Here is a 14,993-nt window from a genome sequence, read left to right as displayed (position 1 = left end):
CTGTCACCAGGTTCTGTTTGGGATCTGGCGATGTAAACTTCAATCTGTCACCCCTAGTACTGATACAAGGCACACTAACAGTTCAGTGATATCTGCAGCCATATATATTGTTTGACAAGACAGGCCTTCCAACTGGCCTTTTTCAGCAGTGCTCGCTCACACACCAAGAGTAATCAAGTAATATGCATGATCTGCTGGTAACTATAGGCTAATGAGCTGCAGGATGAAGCTAACTTCAACATTACTTCTGCACTGACCCTCTTGCATGTCTATGCTTGTGTGTGCTTGTGTTTTTGCGGCAGCCTAAAAAACGTTAACATTAGGCAACATCAGTGTCTTCAGCAGTCTTCAGCTACATGGAAAAACACATTCACACATCATGTTGCAAAATGTGGCCAGAGAGCGTGCATTTCGTAAACAAGATGTGTTCAAAAACGTATTTCAAAACACTGCCGCAAGATTTAAGAAGTTGAGTTCTTCTGGGGTTTTTTTCCTGCAAAGCAAGAATTATTGTTTCCACTTCTATTTATGAAAAAAAAAATGAAAGTTTAAATTCAAAACTTATGACAGAATTTCTTTCATCAGTAATTATGACTGAGAACTAATTGCACACAAAGTAAGAAAATTATTTTAGTGCTAGTATCCATTCACTTAACAAATGTGGGTTTCCTCCAGGAAGTTGTAACTTTGTTCATTTACAAAATAAAATATGTTGAATTCAAATTAGCATTTTTTTTATTTCTCAGCATTACATAACAATATGTACAAAAGTATCCAGGTACTCTTAAGTTCCACTAATAAGTTCCACTTATTTATGGTGTACCTATTATCAAGTCAGCTTCAAATGCATTGCCAGCATTACAGGACACTGTGGAGAATCAAATGTCAGGCTAATGTCACCATACCCAATGGCCTCCATTAGATACAGTATATGAGGAGTATAAAGCCCTGCAGCACTGGGCCCTGGAGTGCTGTAGCTTTTGATGTAAAACAATTCTTTTTTCAACAATTCCAGAGTCATTTGTAAGGTCTTTGCAGATGCAAAGTAAATGCTGGTACTGCAGGAGGTAAAACATACGCTACATGGTGTTTTAAAGTAATTAAGACACCACTTCAGTTTCTGAATCAGTTTCTCTCTTTTTGCTATTTATATGTATATGTTTGAGTAAAATTTAGAGCATTTATTTGCAGAAAATAATAAACGGCTGAAATGACAAAAAAAAAAAGATGCAGAGCTTTCAGACCTTAAATAATGCAAAGAAAACAAGTTCATATTCATGAGGTTTTAAGAGTTCAGAAATCAATATTTGGTGGAATAACCCTGTGTTTTAATCACTGTTTCATGCATCTTAGCATGTTCTCCTCCTCCTCCTCCACCAGTCTTACACACTGCTTTTGGATAACTGTATGCCTGCACTCCTGGTGAAAAAACCCAAGCAGTTCAGTTTGATTTGATGGCTTGCAATCATCCATCTTCCTCTTGATTATATTCCAGAGGTTTTCAATTTGGTAAAAGAAAAGAAACCCATTATTGTTTGTAAATGGTCTCTTATTATGTCTTATAGTTGGCTGTATAGTGTATGTTCCCTAATATAGCAAGAAAAAGCTGTGCGCACCATATTTGGTTTGCCATTATGAGTTTAGAAAGACCCTTGCCTAAGGTTTCCCAATTTTTCGATTCAGTGTTTAGTTTACCACAGCCCTTGAGTAAGAGGAAGTTTGTAGGGGTTGCCACTTAATTTAAACTGAAGTTCTTCCACACTATTTTCCATTTCCAGCTCTTCTCATCACGCACCTGACCATGAACTTCGGCCTGATGCTCCTGATGCTGCTGCTGCTGGGTTTCAGTCCAGCCCAGAGTCGCTATGTGAAGGTTAGCATAAACCAACATATTCCATATATTTATAATACATATTTAAAATGTGATATATACAGTACATTTTGGCAATATGTTAAATAAATAACTAAAATTCTTAATTTACAATCTTTAAACAGAGCTCTGAAGAGACTGGTAAGATGTTCCATCTACTGAATATCTCAGTTTAGACATATCAAGTATAGTATTTAAAACTCAGATTGATAATAGAAATCAATAACTAACTATTTTATTGTTTACACAGATAACCGCATTGACACAGATGACTTCTCTGTATTTTCCATAATTGAAAGAGCCAACAAGCATGCTGGTAAGATCTTACTATGTTTTTTTTTATTATTCAGCTGACAGGTAACTAATAAGAAAGCATTGTGTCATTTTAGGTGTGGATTATTTATCACACTGACACTGATATAATTTTCAGTGAACTAAAAGATGTGAACCAGACGTGTTATGATAAGGTAAAATTGGGACATAGCGCAATCAATCACAAAGTTTGAGACATAACGCATAATGCTCTGTACGGTAAGGGGCACTGTTAGGGAGCGTGCTACAATTACCAGACAAAACAAGTAATGAATAAATCTACTAAACGTTCCCCAATATGCGACCTAATGATATCAAACCAATATATACAAAACATATATAACAGGGTACAGCACATGTTTGTATTTTACCATTGGTTTGACATCATGTGGAAACATTTTGAGAAAGTTTAATGGATTTATTTCTGGAACCATTTCTCTGGAAAGTACTACAGTCCCTGACAGTGTAGCACACTGGGAGGTGAGGTGTGTTAATAGGTTGTGGGTCAAAGCTTGTCAAATATAATAATATTAGATAAAAAAAGGCTTCTATAACTACACGTTTAAACGTTAGTAAGAGATGATAGAACGCAGAAAGAATGAAGAATGTAGAGAAGTGACAGCACATGTAACCTCACTGGCCATCAGTTACCCACAATCCTATTTGCATGTACAACATGAAGAGGGGAAAAAAACAGAACAACAAATGGGGAAGAAAACAAAGATTTCAAAGCAGAGGCCATTTTAAAATGTATTTTTTCTATATTTATGCCATTTCCCATCGTCTTCTAAGTTTATTCTGAAGTTTTGTGTCACACTGTGTCTCCTTTCTAAAAAACAACTATTTCACCAGTTCATACCACTAAATTATCAAATGAATTATTTATCAAGCATGCTTCTGTTACTCAAATAAATCAATAACGGTAAATTTTCTCCTGCAATGCATTAAACATGCAGACGATCTGCAAGTGTTTTTTATGTTACATTTAAAATACTTTTATTTTCATTTAACAGAACAACTTATAAAGGTGCTTAGTAAACTAGGCTTCAGAGAGACTGTACCTTTAAGCTTAGATACAGACAAATACAAAAGTCAGTGTGTATACAAAAATAGATTATACGTGATTTCTAGGAAAACTGTCAATGTCTGCAGAAATAACATTTGTTAATATGTAAAAGATGTACAGATGTAAAAGCATGCATTAGTTTCAATATTGATATGACAAGATGTTTGAATACATTTAAAGTTGAACACAAACCAGAGGGCAAACCTGATGCCAATTTCACTTGGTATGCAATGTGAGGAATTTGGCAATACTTTGCAAAGACAAAGCACTACAAACAGTTCCATAGTATATTAGAGAATATTTAGGGGAATAGATGGAATCATGGCACATGAGTGTAACTACAAAATAAGTGCTGCATTACGTGCTCTGGAAAGAGATGATTTTGCCTTGTAAAAAAAAAAACAGCTCATTCACTCTTACATTTTATTTCAGGACAGGCACTGGGAGCACCAGATGTGATGTTTGGTGACATTGCAGTTAACACTGGTTTGCAGAATGCAGACCCGTGTACGGAGCGCGGATGCAAATGGTTCAAACAGAGGGATGGAACTGTCAGTGTGCCGTATGTCATTTCCAACCAATTCTGTAAGTGACAATTCTCACTAAAGGTTAAAGGATGATATTTCCTAAATGCACTTTCTAATGAGCTACTGTGTCTCTTTGGCAGCATCCCGAGAAAGACGTGTGATTGAGGATGCAATGAAGTCCTTCCAAAGCTCCACCTGCGTCCGATTTGTTCCTCGCCAAAGAGAGCAAGACTACATTTTAATACGGTCTCTTGATGGGTATGTAACCAGGGTCCTTTTAACACTTCAGAGTAAGTGTATTGCCAAGTGAAAAACCTGTCTTCAAGGAATCATTTTATTGGCAACTCTAATAAACTTTGTCCTAGCCTAGAGAAATCTGAAAAACATTTTCCATGTGCATATATTTAATTGCTAATGCAATACATGAGCATTTAAAATACAAAATACATATGGATGGATTATTCATTTATTAATGTAGGGCTAAAATATAGGAACACATATTCTACACTCAATGCACATGTCAGTAAATATTATAAAGTTTCTTCCATAAATAGATATACATAAAACAAATAAAAGACCACTTAAAAAGTATGAGTTTCTTTGATTTTACCAAGTTGAAAACCTCTGGAAAATAATCAAGACAAAAATGGATGATCACAAGCCATCAAACCAAGCTGAACTGCTTGATTTTTTGCACCAGGAGTGTGAAGCATAAAGTTATCCAAAAGCAGTGTGTAAGACTGGTGGAGGAGAACATTCCAAAATACATGAAAACTGTGATTAAAAAACAGGGTTATTCCACCAAATATTGATTTCTGAACTTGTTTTCTTTGCATTATTTGAGGTCTGAAAGTTCTGCATCTTTTTTTATTTCAGCCATTTCTCATTTTCTACAAACAAAGGCTCTAAATGACAATATTGTTATTTGTGCTACTGAGATAAGGAACACTGCACTGACCTGCAAAAAATGTGATTTCTATCAGAGTTGCATAGGCTATTCTAGCCAGATATCGCCGGGCAATACACTTGAATTCACTCAACTCAAACAAATTCACGTTGACTTGCCATGAGCACTAGTGTTAAACCTATATAAAAGGTTAATAACCCCCTTTTTTAATTTCATTTTTTATTAAAAATAGCATAACTGTTACAGAGACGATGCTGTATTTTACACGTTTTGTTTTCACACTATAGGTGCTTCTCTTTTGTGGGGAGAAGAGGTGGAGGACAGATTGTGTCTCTTAATCGCAATGGATGTGTCTTCTTTGGTGTGGTTCAGCATGAGCTCCTCCATGCTCTGGGCTTCAACCATGAGCAGACCCGCAGTGACCGAGACCAACATGTCCGGATCCTCTTCCAAAACGTCATTCGAGGTGAGTATAGCAAACATTTCTAACTACATACCGTACATACAGTATGTTTACTTCAGAAATAATTAATTTGCATTTTACTTTTAATTTAAGATGTACGTGTATATGCTACAGTGAACAAACATGAAGGACTCCATTCACATGTTGGTCAAATTTAATGTTAGAAAAAGCGAAACAAACTATAATTAGAATTGAATTAAAAAAAGGAATATGCCTGATGCCCTGCCTCTTAGGATGTATTCACACTAAATCTATTTGGTCTGGTTAAAATTTACCTTTTCTCTTGGTGCTGTTAGTTTTAGCAGACTTCAGAGTGGCTTGTTTGTGGTGATCCTACCCAGCTATCAAATATATTTCTCATATTTGAGCTAAATTGCTGTTCATGAGCAGTTTTACCTGATTTATTAGCCAGATAATTACATCAGCTTGAAAGTGAATTGTAATTACAGTACAATTTGGAAAGAAGAATGTGCAATTTGGTCTAGAGCTTAGATCGGGCCCAAAAAATCCAGCCCGACCCCTATAAACTGTCTTTGTAAGCCCGAGCATAATTTTACACCAAAATTTTTTGGGCTTTTTAAAAACATTTTTGGGCTGTTTGAATGAGCGAAATCTGTTCAGAATGATGTTAAATAACATTGCAACACTGAAAAAGCAGAGACATATTTGTCACACTCTTGCCCTGTTTCCTGTCAGTTCTTATGTTTCTCTGTCTTTTTTCTCTGTGCTTCTCGTCTCCCGTGTGTTCCCCAGTAATTTTCCATTCACATGTGTCTAATTTGTAGCTCCGCCCCCTCGTTACCTGTTTCCCCAGGTGTTCTTAGTTTTGTGTGTGTGTTTCCTGTGTATATATAGCCCTAGTGTTTCAGTCTGTGTTCGTCGGTCTTTGCACCTTCCCCTGTCGTTTGTCTACTCACGTTTATGCTAGTTCTTTGTTCTGTGTTTATCTTCTTGTTTATTCCCTTTTTCATGTTCCTTGCCCTGTTTAGTTGTTTCTCTGTCTAGTTTAGTTTCTTGTTTGTTTTGGTTTCTTTCTTTGTCTATTTGTTTATTTATTTAATAAATTACCCCGACACTATTATTTGAAAAAAAAAAAAAACGTTTATTAAGAACCGATCTCCCCTTTTACTCTAATATAATTAACAATGTCTAAAAATATAAAACACTTTTTGAACAAATATTTTTTTATTTTATTTTAATGCTTTATATAAAATAAAAATAGCATTAAAAAAACAGACACCTATATCACAGACTATTTTTGTTCGGGTCGGGCCTCGAATTCGGTCGGGTTCGGGCAAAGAATCGAAGCTCTAATTTGATCTGGATAAAATGGACTCTGGTTCATTTGTACTTTTGGTGCTGTTCGTCTCAGCTGGTGCTATATTTACTTTTTTCCACTCCAAAGTGTTTTCTCCTCTGTCTTCAGGCTTCATACTGCTAAATCTTGGTTAAAATGACTGAGAAACATATGCTTTTAAGGAACCCAACATACTTTCACTGATTATCATTATGTAATTGATTTATCAGGACAGGAACACAATTTTCAGAAAATCAGAACCCTAAACTTGGACACGCCATATGACTACAACTCAATCATGCATTATGGAAGGTAATGTTTTCTGTATTTCCTTCAACAATTCTGCAGTGTGTTTGGATTTTTTAAATTTTTTAACATGGTAATAATCATTGAAATGTCTTTTTTACGATCTGTATGGATCCAGGTTTGCTTTCTCCAGGAACAGGGAACCAACCATCATCCCTATTCCAAACAGTAACGCAGTCATTGGACGCGCTACTGAGATGAGTCGTGTCGACATCCAGCGCATCAACAGACTCTACTGTTAAAAACTGGCAGTGTTACTTCTCTTCAGTATGTAACCAGAAGATTTTTTTTATCTGCACGTTTTTTCTTTTTCCTTCACTCAGCATGTATGACTGTAGTACAACAGGACCAGCTTTCCAGTTCACAGTCCAAGAGTTCAAAAAACTGTTTTATGTTTCTTTATATATTCTCAATATTAAAATGTTCTTCTTGCTGCAGATACATGGTCTATGATGTCTTTAATAAAAGAAATTATTCATTTTGCTTCACTGGCCTAATCAACCAAGGTGTCCATATGGTTGAAATCTGATCCATCACAATGTGCCCTACTGATTGGCGTCCTCTAGGTGCCCTTTTCTTGCAATAAATTGTGATGATGTGCCCTCAAATTCAAGATATATTGATAATGTGTCTTAAAGGGGCATTAAACTCTCTGATTTTAGCTGACTTTCAAATTTGGAAAAGGCTAAAAAATGGGAGGGTACTTTGGGCGGGGCACAGGGTGATGTATGGGTTTAGAGGCAGCACAGGAGGGTTTTTTGAAGTCCACCTTAAATCATAGTAGTTACATCTTTAAAGATGCCCCTATATTCACACAATCACACTAGCTCCACATTAAATGCAGCCACTATATTCCAATAATCCGAATATAATGGCAACATTTAAGGTGGAAGTAGTCTGATTTCTACATGAAATATCTTGGGTTCATAATTTTTATTCTATCCCAACCTTTTCTGATAGAAAATATTACATAATTATTGTAACAACTGATACGATGCTTTTAAACAGCTGTGTATGTGAGATGTGCAATTCAGAGAGCCAAAGAACTTGATGAGTGAATGTTGAGTGTTTATTTATTTTAAGGCTCAGTTCTTAAAACAGATATTCTGTCAAATAACCCTGCATTGGTGGATCACTAACATGCAGTGACGGCAGTTTGCCATTGGTCTTCTCCTGCTGTGACTGAGCAGTGGATGAGGGAGGTCTTCTGTTTCTAAAGATTAAAAATAAAATAATGAATCAACATACTTCATACATTATTAAAGTTTCATATTTTAAAAGCATTGTAGCATTATAGAGACGGTTTTATTACTTGATTATTACATTGCTATAGATTTGAGTATGGCTACTGGTATGGTATTGTAAGTGTTGCGTGTGTACTTACAGCACCCGTAGAGTCTGTTGATCCTAGTGATGTCATTTTGGCTCATCTGGGTAGCCTGGCCAAAAGACACGTTGGAGTTGGGGATGGGGACCATGGTGGCTTGACCATTCTTGGAGAAAGCAGTCCTGGAATGATAAGTGTAAAGATAAACGTTGCAACATTTTATATTTTTAATAATAAATACAAAAAAATTATTGTCAAATAAATAGGTGCACCCAAAAAGAAGAATTTGTTAGATGCAGCCAAGATATTCAAAAGGAATAGTAAGTAAACAGAAAAATTAAACTGATGGGAAATATTTATTAAGCTACACATACAGATGATACAGTTGTGTAAAACGCATTTGTGTTGCAACATGCCAGATGTCTTGGCACAGAGTTAGTTAGAGTAATGGTTCGTAATAGTGTACTGCGATAGTCCATCCCATTCAGTTTGAATATTCACACAGTTCCTGCTGATGTTTCGTTACGGGGTGTTTATAGTGTGGAAAGTGCATCAAAAAGCATCCCACACATACAGTAGATCTGGTAAAGTGGCTAGATATGGCATAGTATAAAAAACTAAATCTTAGCATGTGAACTTTTTTATTTTAAGGCAATATATCTTATTTTCCTCTCTGATAAGACTTTTTGTCTTACTAAGCATCGTAAGTGTTAGATTATTTTGCTTAATTTAGGAATAATTAACTTAATCAGAATTTTAACCTAATTTTAAGTAATTTGAACTCAAAATAGACACAAAAAGATATTCTGATTCCTGTGTCCAAATTTAGGGCAAAACATCAGTAATTGATTTTTGCTTGATTTAAATCTTACATCACACATTTTGAGACGATTGCTTCTTACTAAGAAACATTTGCTTACCCCATTGGCAGATATCTTAATTTACATATATTTTGCCTAGTTTTTGCCAACCGATTCCACTAATTGCAGAACCTCAGTAATATAACATTGGGAAGCCAATGTGTCTGCAATGAAGACGATCTAAATGGTAATCTGGCATCATATGATTTTGCACTCTCCACCATGACATCAGGCCTTCTGGCCGTGTGACAACAAACCATTGCTCTCAGTGCTGACCATGGTGCTTCTGCACATGGATTCATTGTCTGTGCTGCATTCACTGCTCGCAGCTACGTGACTCCTGTTACTACGTGTACATCTGTGCTGCACGTCCTATTGAAAACGCCCTTAGACATAACTTGTCTAGGACAGTTCATGTCCACTGAAGAAGAATAAAGATATAGCTATAATTAAAAGAGGCTGGAATGCTGACCTGTGGTACTGCATGACGGAGTTGTAGTCATAGGCAGTTCCCTGGTTCAGGGTGTTGATCTTGTTGAAGTTGTGCTTCATGTCTGGTAAAGAAGAAAGACATGAACTGGTGAAACAACATGCCTGTCAAATGTTTCTGCAAAATCTGAAAGAAAAATTAAAATCAGGACTGTACTGTCAATGATGTTGTCCCAGACGACACGGATGTGGTTGTCGCGGTCACTGCGGGTCTGCTCGTGGTTGAAGCCCAGAGCGTGGAGCAGCTCGTGCTGGACGGTGTTGTGGTAGATGCAGCCGTTGCGATCCAGAGAGACGGTCTGGGCATTTCCAATGCGCCCGACGTATGAGTAGCATCTGCCAAATAAACATAGACAGAGTGAGTGCCACAAACCCCATTGTCTGAATTTAAAGTAGTCCTTAAACTGTCCGTAAACTGTTTTCATTTTTTTCCTTCATTTTATTTTAGGACTCCTAAGTGGAAAACAAAGGTGTCAAAGTATTCACATTAATTACTCAGGTAGAATTATATATACTAGGGTCTAAAAATAAATACTGTAAAAGTACTGGTTTCAAAATGCATTTTATTACAATGCAAACATATTACAGTTAAACCCTAATGTGATGTTTGTCTCAAGTTCTCTTGAGTCTCTGGACGAATCATTTTCATAGTAGACTCCATACATCTGGTATGTTCTTGCTGGAGTGTGGGCATGACGTGTGCAGGTGAGATTAATCATGTATAAACCAAAAGGTTGTCGGAATGGTAAATGTTTATACTTCTCATCACACCATAATCAGAGTCACTCAAATTATCTGAATACTGAATTTAATTGAATTTAACGGCTTGAAAACAAGCCAAAATTAATTAGGACTAATGAGGCTATTTTTAAAATGTGAGGAGTAGAAAATCCCAGAAATGAGCATCATGTGGGCACTACTTATTACTGTCAAATACTTTGTCTTTTGTCACATATTTTCTTGCAGTTTTCAGCTGTATTTGAAAAATGTGCAAACAGAAAGAAACTACTACTTTTATTATTAAAGAATACTTTTCATTTCACAGTTAGTTTGGTTCAAGTGGACATAAATATACTCTTCTCAAATAAATTCCATTTATACAGAATCTTTTAATAAAAGCACAACACAGTAGAATGTGATGTGGCGAGACCTGGCCCAGAATAATCATGCTATCGAAAAAAAAAAAGAAGCTAAGATGTGTTTCACTTATAAACCTGCATTCAGAGAATACCTGGGACACTGTCAAGTTGGACATGTTAAGGAATAGAGAAAGCTTTTGGTTTTGCTGTTTGGGTTCTTGAAATATGTGGCAATGTATTGATCAAGCTATACTGCAGTTCTTGGAACATCATTCGTGAGCACACTTTGAGCACACTATGGTGTGCCCACAAAGCCACATTAGCGTAGGTAATTAAAAAGGTTCCCTGGGGCTTCAGTTGTAAACTATAGTTGCAAAAACACATGGCATATGTTCCAACATGTGATCATAAAATTACAGGATAAGTTGAGAGACTTTTAAAGCACTTGTAAATGTGCTACATGTAGGTATAAATACAATTATTAATATATTCCAGCATGTACTAAAACAGCATGTACTAAAAGTATTTTGTACTCCAGTCTATAGTCCTACCCGCTGCGAGACTCGATGCTGACGTAATCCCTCTGGTTGGAGCGTGGTGTGAAGCGGATGCAGGAGACGGAGGAGAAGGAGTCCAGGCCACGCTGGATCACCTGCAGCTCCCGGGAAGCTGAAAGAGAAACAAAATGAAACGTATTCAGAATTGTACCAAATAATTAGTTTATTAATCTAAAATGACTAAAAAATATATATTTTATCTGATTATAATAAGAAAACATAACAGACAATCAAGAAGAGCAATGCAAATCAAACTGCTGAAGAGTCCAGGCCTCAGATTCATTGAAAAAGTTTGTGATTTGATATAATAGATCATGCCAGAGTGATGCTGGGTAGGGTGTAAACTGAGATTGATGTTGCTTGGGGCACAGTTGGGCACAGAGGTCTCCCTCACAGCTAAGGTGAGTGATGAAGAGGAGGGTCGTGATGGGGTGGAGGAGGGTGCGAGGTCAATAGTCACAAAGGTGAGGAGCGACTGGGAGGTATATTTAGGACTAGGGGAGGAGCTTAGGTAATTGAGGCGTGGTCTATATCCCAACATTTTGATAATTCTTAACAACACTTATTTAACGGTTTTGATTTTCAAGACAAATTTTCGAGGTATCAAAAAATATACTGTTGCTTCCAAAATAGTTTAAATATTGAGTAAAGCATTTCAAATTTCTTGTCTAGTTTAGAATAAACTGACATGCCACACACAAGTCATGGGTCAACAGTATGTAAAATAATCATTTAAATAAAGGTCAACAGTATGTAAAATAATCATTTAAATAAAGGCCTGATAATGGGTGCCAGAGGGATGAGACCTTCTATTTTTAAAGTTGTGTCTGGAATACCTCAACTGTGGGCGGGTGGTAATGATCGTGATCAACAGTTTCTGGCAAGAATTGTCAATGCGAACAAACAATCAACTTTGGCAGAAATCACATCCACACTCAATGCCCCAATGCCACTTTTTTTTTTTGTAATTTAATTTACATTTTTTTCCATTTTCTCCCCAATTTACAAAGCCATTTACCCAACCCACTCATTAGGACTCCCCCTATCACTGGTAATGCCCCAACACATCAGGAGGGTGAAGACTAGCACATGCTTCCTCCGAAACATGTGAAGTCAGCCACCGCTTCTTTTCTAGTGATTGTAGGAAAGCGCAGCGGCTCGGCTCTGATACATCAGCTCACAGACGCCCTGTGCTGCGGACATTACTCTAGGAGTGATGTGGGGAGAGAGAGCCATCTACCCACCTGGAGGGAGCAGGGGCAATTGTGCTCCCTCTGAGCACCGGCAGCTTGATGGCAAAGCTGCATAAGCGGGGGTTTGAACCTGCAACCTCCTGCTCATAGTGGCAGCGCTTTAGACCGCTGGACCACTTGGCTCCCCCTGCCAGTTTGTTTTAACATACATTCTGCATTAGTTAACTTAGCTCAGACTTCAGTGCTAAATTATTTACTACTAGCTCAAGACAGTGAACAGTTTCACAGTGTGGATGAGCGGATGAGATGCATTTATCACGTACTGAAGTGGTTGACGATGACGTATGGCACATACACCTTGCCATCACTGGACTTGGGCCACTTGCAGCTCTGAGAAGTGCAGGGGTCAGCATTCCTTTCACTGTTGACTACAGCAATGTCTTCAATAACATTCGGCTCATCGGGGCCACGAACTGAAACACACAACAGAGAAGATATATCAGTTACACACAGTCTAAAAAACAGGGGTTGTGGAATAAAATGAAATGAGTGTGCACAAATTATTCATACCAACGTTTCTGTTGGCTCTCTCCAACAGCTCACCAACAGACAACACTAGTAGAGAGAATTGATAGATAAATATTAGAACACAATATGACAAAGTATGATAGTTTGATTCATATATCATTTTAAACTTGAGGAGTGCTCAAAACTTACGAGGCTATGAGAGGATCATGGGGAAACAAACAGAGACACAAGAGACAAGTAATTAAATTATTTAAGCAGCAATTTCTTTTTTAGGCTGAAATCAGTAGTATTACTGGTTGTGAGAGGACAAATAATATATAATATTATATAGTATCACTATTAATATAATATTAATAGTATCATTGTCCTGGCATGATCATCCATGCAATGTCTAATATATTCACTTAAACACAGGGTGGTCTGGTAGGTTTGTTTAAAGGTCTCATTCCATCATTTTTTCCCTTCATTTTAAAATGTCTAGTTGTGGTTTCTAGTATGGAAAAATGCCATGTGAGATGTTTTTTGTGAAAAAAAAGTGCTATTTTCTATTTAGCCCTGCTTTAGATCACTAAACTAAAGGTCTCTGAAGTAAGACAGGATTGGGCTCTTGCTCATTAATTTTCATACACGCAAACATATCGCCTTTGATTGGCTGACAGCACTGCAGCAGAGAACGCCTACCAGCCTCCCCCCACAGTCAATTTAACATTTCTAAAACTCAAAAAACAAAATGTTTTAAGAGATACAGCCTTAGTTATGAAGATATAGCACTGAATGCTAGGTAAAGTTCACCCTTAAACTTCACTTAACGTCAGACTCTCAGCGTCGCAACATTAACATAGACAACTAACATCTCTCTGCTCAACTCTTTTTTTGAACATTTTCTTTTACTAGCTACTGCAGACAATGGAGGCTGAGAAAATAATGGAAATCATTATCTTAATTACAGTACTCTTCCACATGCTGTGTGTAATTACACATTCTCCTCAGAGAGGTCTCTAAATCCTCAAATCCCCCAAACCTATGGACTATAGCTTATATTATTCAAAACATAACTGCATGATTGAGTACCTGTGTGAAAATGTATGTGTGTTTTAAAGTGACTTACCTCCTCAGCTCTGACAGAGCAGAACAGGAAAATAGCCACCAGACACACAGCCTTGTACATCATTGCCAGCAATCTGTATAGCCAGTTAAGTCACAATACCACAATTAGCATTGAGTTTATTGTATTTAACATTGTATTTTATCCTGAGCATGTCTCAAATTCTGAAGTTGGCTTTTTAATGTGAACCTTAAACTTGCCACTTGATGAGTTATAGCACGGCAATGAAATAGTGAAAAAGTGTGATGATGATATTATGATACTGTGATTCTGCAATACTGGATACATTGTAAGACTATTTTCTATGATACTTCACAGCATCTTTGATACTGAAGAGGAAGTAAATTCTCCTAAATGAGTAAAAAACAGAAAAAACCTATTCAATTGATTATTGCCGCAGTTGAGTAATGAAGCAGTAACTTCAGTAAGTCTAATTGGGTGGAGAGTCCGAGTCTAAGTGTCAATGTTTCAATAAAAATATTGATATTTAAAGCCACATATCGAAAATAATACAATATATCGCAATACCAAAAATTTTTTCCAACCCTCACTGTGTGCTAACATGGTTACTTTCTACTACATACTCATAAAGATACCTTGGATGTGATCATTTTTCAAGTCAGTGCATATATTTCACAAGCTTAAAAGTAATTTGACAATCAGCTGTTATATGGGGGAAAAATATATTAAATATTTGCTGAAGTGTATTTTTTCTGATTAAAGGTGTGTATCGGGGGTGGCTGGTAAGAAAACATTACAGAAGAAAACAAATTAAAATGTTTAGAGTTTTGGTAGCCAGGTTTTGTGGCCAAACGGTGAAAAAACTCTACCCATTACATACAGTCAGTGTAATGTTCATTAGTTAAATCATCCAACCATTTGAGCCTAAAATATAAAATAGAATATTGTGTGTAAAGCTTCATTATTTACATTTAGCCAATGAAGAAGAAATGTATTTTCATCAATTTTCCAATTTTTTTTTCATTTCTGCCTTTCACAACCATATTTTCAGAAAAACTAAAGAAAAAAAAATCTTTCTTTAATTTAATGTTCCTGAAATTCTGATTGTGATGTGCAGAAATGGAAACATTGGAAAAATAAATGAAA

The 14,993-nt window shown here is 36.6% G+C and overlaps 2 protein-coding genes across 2 annotated transcripts; one reads left to right on the top strand and one right to left on the bottom strand.

Moving 5' to 3' along the window:
- Window positions 1-1,751: 1,751 nt before the first annotated feature.
- LOC103028848 (low choriolytic enzyme) lies at window positions 1,752-7,185 on the top strand. Its single transcript, XM_022668176.2, has 8 exons — window positions 1,752-1,873; window positions 1,996-2,011; window positions 2,121-2,186; window positions 3,681-3,833; window positions 3,916-4,033; window positions 4,970-5,148; window positions 6,673-6,754; window positions 6,867-7,185. Exons 1-8 carry the CDS (start codon window positions 1,802-1,804, stop codon window positions 6,988-6,990), a joined length of 810 nt encoding a protein of 269 aa, XP_022523897.2. The 5' UTR covers window positions 1,752-1,801; the 3' UTR covers window positions 6,991-7,185.
- A 614-nt stretch (window positions 7,186-7,799) lies between these two features.
- LOC103028535 (low choriolytic enzyme) lies at window positions 7,800-13,952 on the bottom strand. Its single transcript, XM_049471229.1, has 8 exons — window positions 13,886-13,952; window positions 12,824-12,868; window positions 12,577-12,726; window positions 11,055-11,172; window positions 9,582-9,760; window positions 9,408-9,489; window positions 8,133-8,257; window positions 7,800-7,961 (listed from the first exon to the last, which is right to left on the bottom strand). Coding segments are annotated over exons 1-8 (768 nt in total). The 3' UTR covers window positions 7,800-7,959.
- Window positions 13,953-14,993: the final 1,041 nt, after the last annotated feature.

Source organism: Astyanax mexicanus, chromosome 23 (assembly GCF_023375975.1).
Source record: "Astyanax mexicanus isolate ESR-SI-001 chromosome 23, AstMex3_surface, whole genome shotgun sequence".
Taxonomy (NCBI): domain Eukaryota; kingdom Metazoa; phylum Chordata; class Actinopteri; order Characiformes; family Acestrorhamphidae; genus Astyanax; species Astyanax mexicanus.
Note: the sequence above shows the minus strand (reverse complement) of the source record. Positions and strands in the feature narration are given on the sequence as shown.